The 18,517-nt window shown below is 38.9% G+C and overlaps 1 protein-coding gene across 2 annotated transcripts in view; it reads right to left on the reverse strand.

The window, feature by feature from the left end:
• The window catches only part of dlg3 (discs, large homolog 3 (Drosophila)), a 108,777-nt gene extending 92,508 nt beyond the window's left edge, over positions 1–16,269 (reverse strand). The window contains exons 1-4 of one of the 2 annotated variants that reach the window (XM_088009404.1): positions 16,033–16,269; positions 13,926–14,057; positions 5,787–5,872; positions 2,534–2,644 (exon numbers count right to left, since the gene is read on the reverse strand). In XM_088009404.1, the coding sequence (XP_087865530.1) occupies positions 2,534–2,644; positions 5,787–5,872; positions 13,926–14,057; positions 16,033–16,072 (369 nt within the window). In that variant the 5' untranslated portion in view covers positions 16,073–16,269. The remainder of the gene's footprint in view (positions 1–2,533; positions 2,645–5,786; positions 5,873–13,925; positions 14,058–16,032) is intronic. The other variant, XM_088009405.1, reaches the window with a different exon arrangement.
• Positions 16,270–18,517: the final 2,248 nt, after the last annotated feature.

Raw genomic sequence — 18,517 nt, forward strand, 5'->3', positions numbered from 1 at the left:
TTAGACTGCTTTATAAATTGATTTCTATTTGAAATAAATGTGCCCTCTGAAAATCTACTGGCAAATGAAAAAGAAGATGCATTAAATTAGGAAATCGTTTTCTTCCTTGCAGCCCTTTCAACGCTATCAGCTCAGAACCAGGCTGCACAGCCCTTATTACATAAACCCACCTGGACATCCTGTAACACACACACACACACACACACACACACACACACGCATACACACACACACACACACACACACACACACACACACACACATTCATGTAGTCATAACGAGCATTACAAGACCCAACCACTGCACAAACCGTGCATTGAGCTTTTCAGTCATTTCTAGGCATTTCTCTGAGAAGCTGTGTGACTGCTGCTTTGTCACCTGACAGGATGTATGACCATAAAAGGACAGTCGGTAGTGAGGCAGTCTTAAAGGGGCAGGTTCTTAATAAAAACACACTAAGCCTCTGCTGTAACATTCAGTTATTGCAGGAAAGAATGAAGAAGCAAGTTGTATATGTGCAAAAAATACCAGTAAACAATAGTGTACATGCTACTTTACATTTATTGCATCAAACCTTTGTAATGTGGTGTTATGCATCATCTCATGATGAAATACAGAAAAAGAAGGTGACAAAGAGACTATTAACTAGAGGGGGAAAAAAGCAGCTGCTCAGCTATACAAACTAAATCCAGCACCACCAATTGATAGAATAATGATAAAGGGAAATATACCCGCTGTGGGGAGCTAAAATTGATGGTTAATGAGGGAGATTTTATCAGAGCTGCACCACTGAGAAATGGTGGATTTTGTGCAAGCATAAAGGGAACAAAGAAGAAAGCAGAAGAGCTATGAAAAGGGACACAAGTAGGTGGTTAAAAGACCAGCTAAAAACTGACAGGGAGGTGAGGGTATTTGGAAAAATATGATGAAGGTGCTGCAGGTCCACGACAGATGCCATGGAAGAGGAGAGATGAAGCTAAGGTGCCCTGTGTGTGGGAAGAAATGCAATGACTAGAGGGGGCTTTACTGAAGCATGGTGCTGAACAGAAGGGGAAGTAAAAATAGAGAGATGCAGAGAATACAACAAAGTGCTTATGCATCTGTGAGTGCAGCGGAATGCTAAATAAACTGTAATTGCCTATTCACCCCGCCACAGCAGAGTGCAACGCACCTGAAATCAGTGTGCTTGCTGAGTGTGCACTGACGCAAAATGTGCAAAACCGCACGCGCCGGAGAAAGAGAAGAAAGAAAGAGAGGAATAAAAAAAAGAGAAAAAAACAGACACGAATTAAAAGAGGAATGAAAAAGACAGCATGAAAAACAGAGAAGCGAGGAGAGAGATAGAGCGGCAGAGCAGTCTGTAGGGATGCAGGCGGGGGAGGAATGTGGTTTCCATGGTAACTGGGGGGATAGGAGGGGAGGCTGAGCTCTGGGTGTCCGTTCCAGCTCCGCACTGCACCGGCCCTCGCCTCTCAGCCGCCTTGCTATCACTCTCCAGCCTCCCCCTCCACATCTTTCTCTCTACGCCCCCCACCACCGCCTCTCCACTCTTCCTCTCGCTCTCTGCCATTCCCTGCGCCTCACCTCCCTCCCCCAACGTGACAGTGGGAGGATCAAACATGCACACAACCTGTGCCGTCACTGGATTCTTATGCAGCCATTATCATCCATGCACACTGAACCCATGTGCTTACCGCCTGCACCCCTCCCATTTTTTTTCTTTTTTTTTTTTAACCCCCTTCAACTCCCCTGATCCTCATGCTTACACCCCTACCTCCACCACCCACTCATTGCACTAGATCTGGGCGCAGCTGAGGAGCAAAGCGCCTGCGGCCACTGTGCTGCCATGTGCCACTGGCCGTGTTGTAATGGGGAACGCATGTGAACACAAGGGCCTGTAAAAGCACTGAGGAAAATGGCAGGCTACTGAGACGCATCACGAAAGACAAGAACCGATCCGATTGCTCATGTGAGAAGCATATTGGCCAGCCTCTGAAGAAACTGCCAAACATCTTGTTTATCTGGCAAAAAGTTGGTTCATACGAGGCCAAAAGCAGCAGCTGAAGAACTGAGATCCTTTAGTTAACTAACCGACACTGCAAAAAGTCCGACACTTGAAATCCTGATCCGAAACATTTATTGAAAATTGACGTTCTCAACAAAAGTACCCCTTTCAGGTGACATCTGTTGGTTATTTAATTTTTTTTTAAATCCATGCAGGGTCTTGCAAAAACGTTTATGCCTCTTGAACGTTTTTATTGTAACACATCGCCGTAACCTTCAATGTGTTGTAAAAATCTGATAACGCTAGCATACATATGTATTTTGTCTCCTGATTTAATAATTTGTTGAGCCACTTTCAAACAGATGCATTTTAGGGAAGACTGTTAAGTTGTATTTTGATACTTTGCAGACTCAAATAGTTCAAGATGCTTTCTGTGATGTCTTAGCAGAATAATATTAGAAGAAGATGTATGTATTTGTGTTTATTTAACAAGTTTATTGTGAGTATTTCTGTCATTTCTCCACTGACCTTTGGCATCTCGACGAGGGAGCGCGCCACAACACCAGAGACTCGCTCCACTTTGAGGGGACTGCTCCTGCTGGTCACTCGAACCCGAGACACGCCTTCATCCTCCTGGTCCTGCAGCAAGCAGAGAGGTTTGGTCTTATATTTCATAAAATAGATTTAAAGAGCTGTCTGCAATTCTGCATGACAGGAATCCCTCCTGTTCCCCACCATTATAAGCATGATGAAGTAGGCATAGAAAAGAAGATAGATTTGTAGGGCAATAAGAAGACTTTTTTTTTTTAGGATAAAAGTACAATATTTTTAATATTTCTTCAATAGATATAGTTTGTGTAAGCTATTCTCGCCAATTTCAAAACGATCTCATTAGCTAAACAGCTTAGCGAATAGATGAAACCAGATATTTACACTCTAGAAAAAGACAAATCACCTTTATTTCTCAGCTAACTTTTCATGTTATTTCTATTTACGTACATTTTAAAAGTTTAATTCTGATTTAAAGTCTAACAGTAAGGAAAGAAGGCTATGTGTCTATTTCTGATGTGTATAAACATTTGGTTTCAGCTGTAATTATTTCACAATTCAATAGAAAATGCTAAGTAACACATCAGAGAGAGAAGACGATATGTGGGTTTAAAAGAAGAAACAGACATTTGCTTTTAACTTGCCTTCACCGTTTGATCTCGTCTTTTAGGACAAATTCACGTTAGCCAACTCAGTACAGCAGCAGATTTACAGCCAAACAAATTCCCAAAACAAATGCAATACAGAATTCTAGGCTTCATGGTGACCAATGAAGCTTGCATAGTTAGAGAGTCTTTCGTACCTGAAATGTATGCCCACCAACGCTGCAATTTAGGCCACAGAGTCCAGTCAGTGACACCAGAGGGCAGCCTTTAGAGCAAGTCATCACTAGTAGCAAAAGGAATTACTATTTAAAAAAGCTCTGTATAAATCCCTCTATAGCACCCGAGTGAAACAACATCCACTCTTGTCACAAAGACAAGTGTTTATATAGAAACAGCCCTCAGCCATGAGCATGCAGGTTGCAGTACTTCCAATGAACAAACAGGAAATAAATACTTCTGTAAATTTATGCCATGTTTGCAGCCTTTTCTCAACAATTTCTTCAAATTTAAAACAAACAGAGCTTGTGCTATGTCAGACATGCTGAGCGCGTTTAGCTTTGACAGCTTTGTTTCCTCGTGGCAGAGGTGACAGGCAGGTCAACTGAAAGCAGAAAATGCCCCTCCCAGCTTCCTGCTCTGGCTAATAAAAGCAGCTAAGGGTCTGATATTCACAGCGATAAATATAAACGACCGCAGGTGTACTTGAACTGAGCTCACCAAGTTTTTTTTTTATTATTATTATTTCTGTGTAAAATAAAATACTTGAAAGGCTTCTAAAAGAGTCTGCTGTAACAGGTTTTCCATTCTTCATGCAAAGAAGGGCATTCCTCCTCCTCTCTCACCTGCTGCTCTGCACCAAATCATTGAATTTGCACTCATTTAGTTTCCCTCCCATCCTCCACTCATGTGACAGCAGGGTTTGAATACAGATGAGCACTTCAGTGGATATACATGAAGGAGCGTGCTTTTTCCCCTTTAAAACTTCCCAACAGGATCACTTCATCCTTCCAACCAGCTCAGGATTGTGCCTGCGCCCCACAGCCAGCTGGTACCAAAGGAGGACAGACCAGGAGCCACACAGCACCGAATTAGAAAGTCGAGAGGGTGGATCACAGTGGTACTGAGAGGAGCTGAATGACGTTCAGAATGTGGTCATAATTTAGGGTTTAGATGTTCAAACTGGGAACGGACATACTCTGAACACGTGGAGCTTGAATTAACCAAGAAGTAGCAGTTCATGCTTAACTAATCCAGTAATTCCCAAACAAGTACAAAACACTAAGGAATAGCTTAATAAGGTTTGAAAAAAGCAAAACAAAATTCTCAAAAGGGGGGGATTTGTTATAGAAAATAAGTACCTTTTATAAACTGGTTTAAGAGGCGAAGTCATTCAAAATTTCAAGTTTTAAAAACATCTGACTAACCGCAGTCAAAGAAAGCAGCTACTAAAAATCAAAATAAAGAATCAGAAGACTATGAAACCCACAGAGGGTGTTCAATTTGTGCCCTTAAAATACATCTGAAACTAAACTGGGTCAGTAAACCTACCAGAAGTTTCCAAAGTTGTGACATTATAATTTGTTTGTTTAATAAAATGTTGAAGACACTATTAAATAAATCTCTGACAGACTCATTTTCTTATTATTGTGGTGCTTAGCAAATAAAAATACTTTGAGTTATTCTAACTGAGCTACGACAAGAGAAGTGTCATGATTTGCAGTAGCACAGATGGTGAGGAAGACACTGTGGACCCAGGTTGAAATGATAGAAGTGATGACTTAATTATGAATGGTATCATTAAATCACTTGATGAAGTCCAAAAGTCCAGGCAGCACAGAAAGAGCAGAGGCTCAAAACTGGTAGCAACTGGCTACTATCAAAAAACCATACTGACAACAGACTTGATGGAAGACAAGACACCAAGACAGGAAGACAAGACGCCAAGACAGGACGACCAGACAAGGACCCAACAAGGAACACAGGTGGGTTTAAATACACAGGGAGACAATGAGGGGAAACAAGAAACAGGTGTAACTAATCAAGGGGAAGACGGGACAACACAGAGAATCCACAGACACAGAAATCTACATAAACACACAGAAACAACCAAATCCTTACAGGACATTTGGTCTGATTTAAGTTTAGACAGTAAAAAAAATAAATAAATAAATTGTGTATGTATCTTTTTATTCAACATTTGTAAACTTCTGGTTTCAACTGTATATTAGAACATCACTTTAGTTGAAAAAAATATTATACTGGAGCATCTTTGGTGTGTAAACAATTGTGGGAGTCTGTGTAAAAAATAGCTGTCCAGCGCAAACATGACAACAGTTTAAAAGTTCATAAAGGACCCGTTCTCCCTCCGCCATCCACAAAAATGTCCATGACGTCAGGAAAAGGTTCCTGTGGTTTAAATAGTTATGTGTGCCTTCCGTCATCCACATGAAGTCAAAGATCCCATGACTCAGGGTAAAATGCAGAAATCTTAGGAACGCAGGTAATAACATCTTGTTTCAGCTGCCAAGTTAAAGCAACTCATACACAACACAAGTGGCATCTCATTCAATGTAAACATAAAGCACATTTTCTCTGATCTACAATAAAATGTGAAGCGGTAAAATTACCTCCCACACATCCTGCCCGCTGTCTTCCTTTACAACAGTTTGTTCTGCATTCAACTGCAAGGTCACCTCGTAACACTCTTGAATATCTGTGGGGGAAAAGAAGTAAAACAATAATGACTTTTTTTTTCTCTCTTTACTTGGGCAAGAACAAACATAATCACTTCTCATTTATATTTTATTTCTGCTGATGAAATTCAGGAAGCTCACAGTTTTCATTGGGTAAAATTGGAAGATTGGGATTTAATTGTTTACATCGATGTCTTTATATTTCCAAACATACTCCATATATTCATTTGCTGAACTATGTGACCCCGGCTCAGAGTATCAATCAGTGTCTGATAGAATCACATATCATCTTATAGCTCCACATAAAAACAAGATCATGACCCCTGCTGACACCAGAGTATTAGTAAAGATTGTCTATATTACCATGCATTGATGTGCCTTAGGACTTATTCTGTATATTTTAACCACTAGGTCAGTAAGAGCCAACACAATGAGTTACAAAAAGAAATCTTAGTGAATGTTCTCTGTTTATTATTCTACACACATCACATTTTCTTTCTGATTCCAGACATCCATGATTTATTATTGCTTTTTCCATTACAGAGGAGAGAGCGAGAGTGTAACTTTATGGTTCATTCTCATATGGTGCAGTGTTGCTTAGTGTAGAGGCATGCAGGCAAGCCTCTATAACAGCAAAAACACTCAAAATGTTATGCTTGTAGCCTGTGGATAACACTACTCAAGGTGCATGATGTATTGGTGTAACTCCAATTCTCCTTTTTATTTATCTTTCTAAGAAAGTCCCAAAAGCAGCTAGAGGTCAACACAAGGTTAACACGATTAGAGGGTAAAAGCAATTAATTAATAGATGGATGGACGGATGGATGGATTTTCAATGATATTTCAGAGGAGAAAATATAAAGGATTTATGGGCCAAAAGAAAAAAAATGGCCCATATTTTCACCTTTTCTTTAATTTAGGTTTGGTAATTGTTGAGCAAAACCAATTAAAAAAAAAAACTTGAAGTACAATTGTGCAGTGGAGTCATGAGCCAAAGTGGACTGCGTATCAAGAGACTCCATAAAACAGGGAACATAAATAATAAGTCTGGTTTGAGTGTGCCAAATAAATTGAAATGATGACAAAAACAAGTGCAACCAAACACTGAAAGATTCTGTTCTTGCATATTAGACCTTTAATATTCAAAAAGTCAAGATAGGACAATAAATTTACATGATAGGGCTAATAACAACAGCAGCTGAAGGGACTTTGTTCCAAGTTTTTAGGATTAAAACTTGCCAGTATAAACGGCAGTCTTAGGACTAAAGGTCAGTGAACGCCCTGGAAAACCGCAAGACAGAGTCGGAGCAAAATGAATCCAAGACTTTCAATGCTATGAAGCAAATTTGCTACCTCAGAACAAAGGTGAAAGATCTGGAAAATTGTGTTTGAAGAAAAACAAAACTGCTACTGATCAGTCTTCGACAGGGAGACAAAGTTGGAAACTACTTAAGTTTATATAAAACTGTTACAGAGTTGACAGATTTTGTCTCCTGGAGAGAGAACACCAGACTCTAGAACTATCAAGCCAAACAAGAAAAGGGAAGCTCTCCTTTTCTTGTTTTTAAGATCATCGCTTTATCTGGGGCTCAACAAGACAGTGGGGCATCACATATGAGAGAAGCAAGTTCTTTCAGCTGAAACTATATAGAAAAGCTCTGATTTTAACTCAGCCAAGAAATGCATTTGTTGAGAAATTCTGTGGATTCCAGTAAAACTTTTATAAAGTGGATAAAGTGAGGATATGGAAAAACACACCTGTTCTGTTTAGCATATATGACATGAATGCAGGCATGTTGAAAACTGTTATGTAGGTTTAGATGTAAAGAATAAGGGGATTTTTTGCTTATATTTCAATGTGCTTTCACATTCAAAGATGTGAAAGCACCTTTGAATGTAGGTATGCCACTTTGACGCTCTCCAGTAGTGTGTTTATATCGAAGTCAAGGGAGTGTGATTTAGTATTCAACTGTGCATGGATGGGGTATACTGCTTTTGCCAGTGTTTTATATTTATGTATGAACTGATTGTAGGATAATGAAATTAGTTATTTAAGTGCCCTGTAGAGGTCTGATAATTGCATCCATTTCACTTTTCAAGCATTAAGAATGCAGAGCTGAGTGGAGCATTTGGATCTTGTACTGTAAGATTAGGTGAGGTTATTATGGGGTTGAGTTGCAGTTGTGTCGACTCAATAGCAATGGTGCTCATGTGCAACATTAATGGTATGTGGACAGCAGTTTGGCTTATATGCTGATCAAATGCTACATGTATCCCACAGTGTCAAATGTGCAGGTAGGAAATGCAGGGACGTTTTTAATCCTTAATGTCTTCCTACACCTAAGTAATAAAAGGCAGATACACAAAACTGTAACAGGTGAAAATAACTAACACACCTAATTAGCTACTAATGAAAAATTGCCAAGAAATCTGCAGAATATCTCCTTCTTGAAAAAAGAAATTCAGAGAAAATGTTGATTAGCACATATTTTTAGTTAAAAATCTGCATTATGTTTATTCCATGCATTTTGAGAGTGTTTCTTAACCGTGCCACACTTTCTCCTTTCAGGTTCCTTCTGAGTGGCAAGCATTTGATGAGAATGTACTGTGACATTTTTGCTGATGCCAAACACAGGACTAGCAACTGCAACGTTGACATAAGGAAATGACAGGAGAGTTCATCAGCTTTCAAAAAAACAGGTTCACTGAAAGGTCGAGTCGGGTTTCAAAATTCTTTTGAAAAGAAGATCTTGTCATTTTCCAAAATCAAAGTTATGTCATTTTTATTATAAAAACTATAAAATTCTGGCTTCTGTGTGTGTGCTTCAGACAGAGACATGAGCCAGAATGTCCCAACAAGACAATGTGGGAACAAAAGTGTAAGAATGGAGCATTTGACTCATCTCTGTGTCTGAATGTGGAGGAGTGAAGCCATGTGTGGGAAGAGCAATTTGTTGACCAGCTGACTGAAGAGCAGCCTCACTTAGACAAACTCTCATGTACATGCAAACACACACATACCTAAGCTGAATAGTTCAGATTTTGTTCCATGCCAATGTTTTGTTATGTCCATTGACATTTATTTAACCTACAACCAAGACGTTCACTAAATGTGGAAACAAAATTTGGAAATTTAAAGTGAGGAACTGAATGTGAAAAGTCTAGTTATAGAAACACATATGTTTAACTGATCAGACAGTAAAGACAACCATCAAAACAATATAAAGATGTGCATGAATGTCTTATTATGGAGGAAAGGTGGTAGCGATTGATCCAATGGTCAAAGCCTGACTTCAACGTCTTTGTTAAATATAAACTTTGGCGATACCCAAGAAACAAAACGCTTAATTTAACATGTATTTTTCCAGGCTAAATAAAGACGTGCGTCGAGTGTTAGAAGTTCTGTCTTGACTTTGCAGCTTTGTTATCCACTACAAACCATAACTTTCTCATATTGTTCATCTGCTGTAAATAGTTTTCTTGGACTGACACTTTTTGACTGTACTCTACTCCTCCACATTCCTCATTTTTTAAAAGACAACTAGTACAATGTGCTGTCCTTGTCAGAAACAAAACTTAACCAGAAAACTGGTGAAAAAGCAGCCAAGAAGCAAACATTTTTCGGAGACTTCGGAAAGCCAAGAGAATATTTACCAAAGATTACCAGAAAGTTTGGCTGGTTGGAAGCAAAGCTGAAACACATTAGAGGTGGTTTAAAGGTTTTCCACAGTTAAATACTTTCAAAGATGGTAATAATCATCTCCAGTCAACAAGGAAGTTCTGCAACAGATGGTGCAGCCTCCACAAAGCCCTTATCGGCATTAAATCGGTCTGGAACACCAAAGCGCTTGACACAGACTAAATATGTAAAAGTGGAGGCAATTTCTCCAGGATACCTGCCAAGCACCTTAAAATGTGAACAAATATGTCTCTGCAAACTACTTGCTGTTGTAAACAATGCCTTTTGTATATATATTTACTTTTTCAGTGCTCTTTTTTAGGATGTAATCAAGAAAAACATGTCACCTTTCATCTAAAAAAAATTCTCCTTATTTTTAGTGTGTTATCATTACATTTATTCATATGACCTGTTCTTTTAATAACATAAGTGCTATTTCTACTTTAAGTGATAAAAAAACCTGCATCTGAGAAGTCTTGCAGGATTTGCTCTCTGACTGCATCTTGGGCACCTCGGTTTCCAGTTAACACTTCTAATTACTTTTTCTGTTCCTGTAAAAGGTAACAAGCTCTTCTGAAGGTGCTCGATCACATCTCCTTCAGATGTCAGCGTTCTCATTCTCAGTCACATAAAGTACAGACAGCTTTTCTGTTTGCACATCTTGTGGCCTTCTAAAACAGTCTCAGCAATGCTCCACGTCTGGAGACCACATAAATTCCTGGCCAGCAGACAAAACACACAATTCAAGGCAGAATCCACTCTGACTGAACTTATTCTAGATCTATATTTAGATGGGAAAAAAAGTTTGCATTATCCTGGTTGGAGTCTTTTTGACACAAATGCACCTTCAACTAACATGTCAATGCAGGATCGGGGAGCCACAGACCTCTTCTTTTTGTCATATGTACCTTTTGACTTAGATTGATTCATCTCTCCACGTCCTGCCAGGCTGAATCACACACAGACAAAAATGTGCCCCTGGATCTTTACATGACGACGAGCAACCCACACGACACTGATGGAAAACTAGGTCACAATTTCAAAGCAGGGCAAACAATTCACCCCCTTCTCACAGCCTCAATAAAACATTCCTCAGGCATTTAGGGTCCTCTGTAATGTAACGTGTGTCAGTCTCAACTCCCTCCACCCTGGTGCTCTGCACCATGTGCTTGTGTTGGAACAAAAGGACGGATGCACAGTTAAGGCAAGCTTTGTTTGTGACAGTGCAACCGTGCAGACATCCAATCAAGTGGCCAATACCCGACCCGCCCACGTTGGATGCAACACCTCTATACACCCACAATGGAGCTAAGAGATATACCTTACCGTTGTGTTGACACATCAATCCGAAACTAGAGTTAATTATTTTCTTGCTCAGCTTAGACGGCTTTGCTTTTAAGCCACCGGCACAGTGACAAACGCAAAAAAGCTGTAACTGAAACCAGTTCACATGGCCCTGAGCATGTGAAGGTAAACACACCAGGACCGGATAAAAGAATGACTAATGTTTATATTGCGCCGTGTTCTGATTATAGAGCTGTGAAACGGCTGCACCTGCAAGCCGCCCTTTTTCCATGAGAACCACATGTTGAACGAGGGATAAAGCCTCTCCAGCCCTGCACCTGAAACAAAACGACCACAGGCCTCTCTTTACTCTTCTGTTCCCTCCCTTGTACGCTGCTTGGTTGAGCTGGAGAGCTGTGGAGGAGGTTTGGCATGGCAGCCAAGAGCAATTTATTTTCCTGTCTGCCTGAGGCTCGGCCTTGATTGAAGATTCTTTGTGAGGAATGTTTGGAATCCTGATTTGGAAAAGCTAATCCTCGCTGAGTCTACCTCATTTCTATAAATACGCCACTGTGTGTCAATGAGCTCGACCAAAATTACACAAATTTTCAGGCTCATGAAATTCACATTAACATTTCATTGGTGAAACTGAGGCCTGTGAAAAGTATTATTACAAGACTGGACAGGGCTGCACAGTGGGCCAGATGCTAGCGCTGGGGTCCGATGTTGACCGGCACCTTTCTGCTTTCTCCCTGACCAATCTTCATTCTTCCCATGTTCAACATGTTAAAGTGGCTCTCCAAACTCACCCCTGCTAAAATACTAGGTTTGGTGACAAAACCAATTGTAAGATCCTTAACCCATATACAATTATTAGAAGACCATGGTACCTTGACTACCTTGGCTATTTTGACTAATTTTTCTATGATGTTACATAAGAAAGTAGTGTCTTTGGGGTGCTGCCTTGAAATATGTCTGCAGATAGATTTCTGCAGACAGAAATATATCTGTCTGCAGAAATATATATTTCTGCAGACTATCATGCCTATCATGATAGGCACCTGTCATGATGGGCATGATAGGCGGCTATCATGCCTTTAAAGTTTATGCCTTTAAAGGCATGATAGGTGCCTTTATAGGGGACCTATCATGCAAAGTTCACATTTTTAACGTTTTTGTACTTTCATTTGGGTCTCAATTGCTTCTAAAAACAGCCCAAGCTCTTATAAAGCCACCCAGCCTTTTCTTGACAAGTTAATATTTTTTTAGTGTCTGGAAAATGAGTTGTTTCAAAAACCTCCCAATTGTTATGTCATACTTTATGGGCACTTCGCCGTTACCTAGCAACCCAAGCAATGCTCCAGCACATTTAGTCACTTGTTTTTACTGCTGTTTGTGTTGTACAATGGCTGCTGGAAAAGACAAGTGTTTTGTTATCAGCTTACCACTTGCTGCATTTTTGTTGGTTGTGCAGGAGGCTCTACTTCTGCTTTTCAAAGATGGATTGTTATATAACTGAGCATCTCTTTGCAACCATTTTCACAAGCAAGTATAAATACTAAGTTGGGAGGGAGGCTAGCAGCAGCTTATTTGGATTTTGTTTTTGCATCTTTTGGTATTATGTATTTAATCAGGATCAAAGGGATATGAATGTTTTTTAACAAAGTATGAAAGATTAAAAAGTGATGTTTTCCAGGGCCAAATGTATCAGATTATAGTTTCTGTAAAATGAAAGATGTCAAAGTGGTTGAAGAGATTTAAAGACTAAAGAAATAAATATTTTTCTTATAATACACTGAGGCAACTAGCAATCAGAGCATCACATGTAACTTCTTTGATTTACCAGCATCCCCACCAGGTACAAACAACACTTGATTATTCTGGTTTCTATTACTCATCTCCTACTGTGGCTCTTTGCCTTCTTCTGTGATGAGGAAGATCACCTCCCACAGGCAAAATACCCGAAGCTCTCAAGATAATTCTCAAATATACACAGCGATGAGGACAATCCATGCAATTTATTAAAAGCGATACACCAGCTCTCTGCTCCTTGGTCTGCGTTAGTGTTATACTTGAGCTGCACAATCAAGCGTTGAGACAAATCCAGACATATGCTCTTAAAACCACAGTAAACATCAACTTAGCCTCTACTACAACCTCCTGACATCAAACAAGAAGGGAAAAAGTCTAATAATTCAAGCCCTTATGCCTGGAGTTTGCATCAATCTCACACAGGAAACAATACTTTAAATCCCCCTCCGTATGCCATCACCAGAAACAACAATGTGCTGTGTTTCTTTTAACTGCTGCCTGAGTCATGACACCCCTCCCCCTCATATCCCCAGCAAAGAAGCAGCAGTGGGTCAGCAGAAGCAATAGCAGAGCCAAGGGCGAGGATCATTATAACATGGCTGTGGTAATTAGAGGGACCACTGAACCATTGGTTAAAAAGAAGCAACGTGTTTTATCTGCTGTAAAAAAGAAAGAAAAAAAAAAGAAAAAAGAAATGCTATGTTCACCCTGAGCCCTCAAGCTCTTTTTCTTTCCAAAACACCAAACTAGTCATGAAGGTGTAGGTGGTTACAGCAGCTCTTTATATGAGAACACTTTAGGATTAGCATTACCAACAATGACAACAGCAATTATAAAAACTTAATGGTCGACTCAAGTGAGTTCAGTTTCATAAAGCATAGGGTACAAAAAAGAATATGTGGTCAATTCGGTGTGAGAAATGTACCAGAATGCCCTGGATTAATACCAATTAGTGTATATATAGACTGTTTTGGCTTTAATAGGGTTTCGTTAAAATCCAAGAATGCTACAAAGTTGGGGGATGGCATAGAGCAAACCTTTGTGGGGGACACTGAAAGGCCTCTTTCATAAAGCTTAATTGGGAAATGTGTGGACTCAGTTAACGTCCCATAAAAATGAATAAAATGTGACCCTGTCTGTCCGCTCCCTTTCGGTTTGCAGACAGCTGCACAAATTAAAATAAGCTGTCCACATTTAAAAAGTTCATATTGAGAAACAGCTGTAATTTCAGCTAAAGGGTAAAGTTTGGAAAGACTTGAATAGTGTCAAAGTAAACTACTTTGTGTTGTTTTCCTTACCGAGAAGAGCTTGGAAAAGCTGGCTGCCCAAGATGGCAGACACTTTGCCCACACTGGTCTTCAAGGCCTGCTCCTCTGGGCTGGTCAGGTTGGCCTGGTATTGTCTGAGGAGCCCCACAGCCCTCTCTGTGTCTGCATCACAAAACAGGTGCATTTCTTAACAGCACTTTTACAATGAAGTGTTCACAATTCATCACAATCATATCAAAGTGAGTATTTAGATTCAGTGCATTATTTGTCACAGACTAATGCGTGGGATTATTTTACTGTTTACACGTACAAACACAAACACAGGTTTTCTCAAATCTTGGTTTTGGTCAGAGGTTTTATAAGTAATAGTTTTAGTGATATTACACTGAGTTTTCGTGTGGATGAAAGGAAAAAGCACATCAAAATGTATTTGTTTTCCCAAATATCCAGCTATGGATATTTACTGGGTCTCAGACTGGATAGAGAGTCCTAATGCTTGAATATACTTATTTGCAGTGATAGATAGATAGATAGATAGATAGATAGATAGATAGATAGATAGATAGATAGATAGATAGATAGATAGATAGATAGATAGATAGATAGATAGATAGATAGATAGATAGATAGATAGATAGATAGATAGATAGATAGATAGATAGTTAGATCTCCATAGATGGTGTGTTTCAATTAAGTTCAGTTTTGAATCTGATCAAAGCCCCTTCTTCTACATGGCTTGTAGCAAGCATAACTTCTTTTTGCTTTCTTTCTTTGTCTTTCTTCCATAGGTGTTAGATTTGTAGAGTGTTCTACCAATAGTTGTCTTGTTAACAGATTCTCCTACCTAAGCTTTAGATCTATGCAGCTCCTCCAAAGACACCAGGAGCCTCTTAGATGACGCTCTGATTATCGGTCCATCTGAGGGCTTAGATGGACAGCCATGTGTCTGTAGTTGTGACGTTGGGCTGAAGTCTTTTACATTTCCTAATGATGGATTGAGATACTCATAATTTGGGAAGCTGTTTTAAATTAAAAAATATTCCGGTTTGTGCAGTCTGATCACAATACATGATTTAATATTTAAAAATTATGTAATCAGACAGACAAAAATAATAAACCATGTGCAAATTTCTGTATTTAAAAGACTACAGTTATATAAAAAAAGTAATGCATTTGTATTTCTTCTTAATTTCTTTTAATTGAAACATTTTTTTTTTAAATAGGCAGAAGAGACACTTTTCCATAAATTTTAGGTGTGTTTCTCCGTCTGGTGCATTTTTGATTGAAATGTTTGTTCTTCATTCACTAAGCTGTACTTCATTATAATATTACCCAAATAGAAGTAAAAAGTACAGTGTGATAAATATACCCCTCCAAGTTCTTTTTTCTCCCAAAACGTCACTCCAATAAATGCACCTGAGTAAATTTAACTAGTTTCTACACACTTTTGAGTAGATTTATCTAAAATTATAACTTGTTCTTTTTCAAAAGGTCATGTAACATTTGCAGTTCAAAAAGAGTTGAATTGAAGGTAAAAATTGTTCTTTGGTTATAAAGGTTGCAGACGTCTCACCTATTACATATATTATAAAATTTGTGGTTGTAATGGGAAAAAAGTGAAAATACTCAAGCTGAATTCTACAGTTACTAGTGTGTTATATTGTTTATTGTACTATAATGCGATAAACTTGCATTTAAGCTTTGGGAAAGAAACCCCGAAAGGGAAACATTTATATTTTTGTCACTGACAGAAATAAGTTGCATATATTACACGGAGGCAGCTCTGTGTGTTGTTGAACCCGGTGGGTGGTGAGGGCAGAGAGATGATGCACATCACGAAGGTAAATCTGCTTGCAATACCTGAGCCTGAACACTGATCGATGATCGAAAAAAAAAAAAAAAAAACTCCGTCAGAAATCATTCGCAGCCCGGAAGTGGAAATCCCCGGGATTTTTTCCCCTCTTTTTAACCCCTAAGGGCCAGAAAAAGTAATTCGGGTTTCTCCTGAGATTTCAGCTGAGATTAGAGAGGCAAAAACAAAAACGATCGCTTGGGTTCATCAATGCGAAGGCATCAACCTGAAAATGTAACTAAAACTTACAGGAAACACTAATTACAGAGATGGAGAAGTACTTACCATATTTATGCACCATGGAGGGCGCGACTTGAAACGTCATTTATACAAAAGATGTTTTGGTTTTAAGATAAAATAACAAAATAAACACAGCCTTTCTTATAAAAGTTGCATCTCCAGTTTAAAATCCCCTCGCGGCTCCCAGTTTGCCAAACTGACTTCACCAGTATGATCCACTACGTGAAGCAGAGATGTGACTGGGTGAGTCTGTTTACTTCATGTTAACTTTCCCAGAAGTTTTGGGCAAATCGGCCCCCGGTCCATGTCACGTCCCTCCTACCATTGGACACATGCCTCGCCACGATGCCGAAGTTCGCCTCTGATTTGTACAGGGCTGTTTCACTCTGTTGTGTTTTTATTTGAAAGCGCAAAGTCTATAAAGAGCTCTAGTTAAAACTCTGAATCACTCATAGTGCTCTAACTTGAACAGTATGAATATACACAAGTAAATGTCCATCACAATACAGTTACCGTGAATGTCAGTGATCTGTTGTTATAATATATATATATATATATATATATATATATATATATATATATATATATATATATATATATATATATATACTATAAATTGCAGTTTTGAAATTATTATCATAAAGTAACCTTGACCAATCAATTTTTTTTGAAAGCAGAATTTATTACCTAAAGCCAGGCCTGAAAATCTGCAGATCCACAGACCACACTGGTGAAATGTAGTTCAAAAGATCTTGAAAGCCACATTTAAAAACAGAATCAGAAACGACGTCATTGGCATTTGTCAGTATTGCATCAACAAGTCCAGGAAGTCATTGATGAGTTTCAGATGCAACCAATGGAGACAAAGACACATTAGCCAAAGCACATCTTTATGACCAAGACTTAAAATATCCAGTGGACTGACAAGACAAAAGTGGAACTTTTTAGAAGGCCTGTGTCCTGTTACACCCTCAATAAAACTAGCATTAAAAAAAAGCAACATACACACAGTCAAACATGGTGGTGATGCTATCATGGTGTGGGAGTGTTTTGCCGTTTCCAGGTACTGTAATTGATAAAACTACGGGTTCTGTTCTCCAGCAGAACAGAATTAGTTCAGGTACTCAAGCCGACTTGGTGCAGCAGAACAAACATCTCAAGAACACCAGCAAGTCCAACTCTGAATAGCTAAACAAGAAGGTGTTAGAGTGGAATTGGTAAAGTTTGTACTTAAATCTGACTTAATTAGAACAAACACAGCAAGGTAAATGACATTACATATGCTTAGAGGTAGATGTTTCCACCATCCCTGGGTGTAAGGTCTACTTTTTTCACCCTGTCAAAGCAAATCAAATTTATTCTATAGCTAGTATATATCCACACTGAAAACACATTCAAAGTACAATTTTATTGTATGTTATTGAAGTTTCACCAAATCAAATGTTTCGTGAGTGTAGAGGTGGTGAGGGTGTCAAATATGTATGGATGGCCATTTTAAAATAGAATAAAGTTTTTTTTACAAAGGCATGTCTTAATAAAATATACTCCAGGTCTAACAAGTCAAGTATTTAGTTTTTCAAACAAGGTTGATATTTTCCATAGTCCTTTAAATTTGTGAAATAGCCCTTTACCGTGAAGCCGAATCAGAAGCTAACTTCAGCGTCGCTGCCTCGCCATCATGGAAAAGATCCGCTGACTCAGCCGTACGTAAGAGTTTAAAAAATATATTAAACTCTCTAATTTACATTCTATACCATGTTTTACCCATCATCATCCGCGGTAATTAGCCTTAGGAAGGCTGAGCGGTTTTTATTTTTATCAACGTGAAGTCGTCTCGTTAACATCTTCTTGAAGTGCGCGCCATCTTGTGGCGACATAACGTAGTGCTGAAATAAATCACAGTTTAAAGGAGAACTCCACCGACTTTACGAACCTGGCTGGTTAGCTCCAGGAATGAAAACGTTAACTGGTAAAATGGCTCAAGTGATTCAACCGTAGGTGGGATCGTAGACTACAGGTTTAAAGTCTTAGATAAAATATGTCAGTAGTTTAAATAAGTTTGCTTACCAGTGCTGTTTAGCCGGCTCCTCATCCCTCTTGGAGGCTAGCGGATGGAGACTACAGTAGCCGCTACCATGGCAGCTACTAGCATAACACACCCAAATCTCCACACAACGGTTGGTAGCAGCGCTGCATTCTGGGTAATGTAGGCACGATGATTAAAATCTCGAATCTTTTGGTTGAATTTAACATTCTAATCATTCTCTCTATCCCATTTTTAATATTTATGTTGCTTTATGAAATATATATTAAATATAAATGCTTTTATTACAACTCTGAAAATATGTTCTGATAAATAGTTGCAATAAAATTAATCATGCAAAATATGAATACATTCGGATTATACTTTTAATAAGCACTATAGCTAGATCTTCAATAAGATAAATAAAACTGGGTATTGTTTAAAATGGTCTAATTATTGGTGCGTTAAACAGCATGCAATATGATTGCCAGCAGTCCAACTCACTGC

The sequence above is a fragment of the Poecilia mexicana genome, unplaced genomic scaffold (genome assembly GCF_051168715.1).
Source record: "Poecilia mexicana isolate PSO_F unplaced genomic scaffold, ASM5116871v1 scaffold_10, whole genome shotgun sequence".
In the NCBI taxonomy this organism is placed as follows: Eukaryota; Metazoa; Chordata; class Actinopteri; order Cyprinodontiformes; family Poeciliidae; genus Poecilia; species Poecilia mexicana.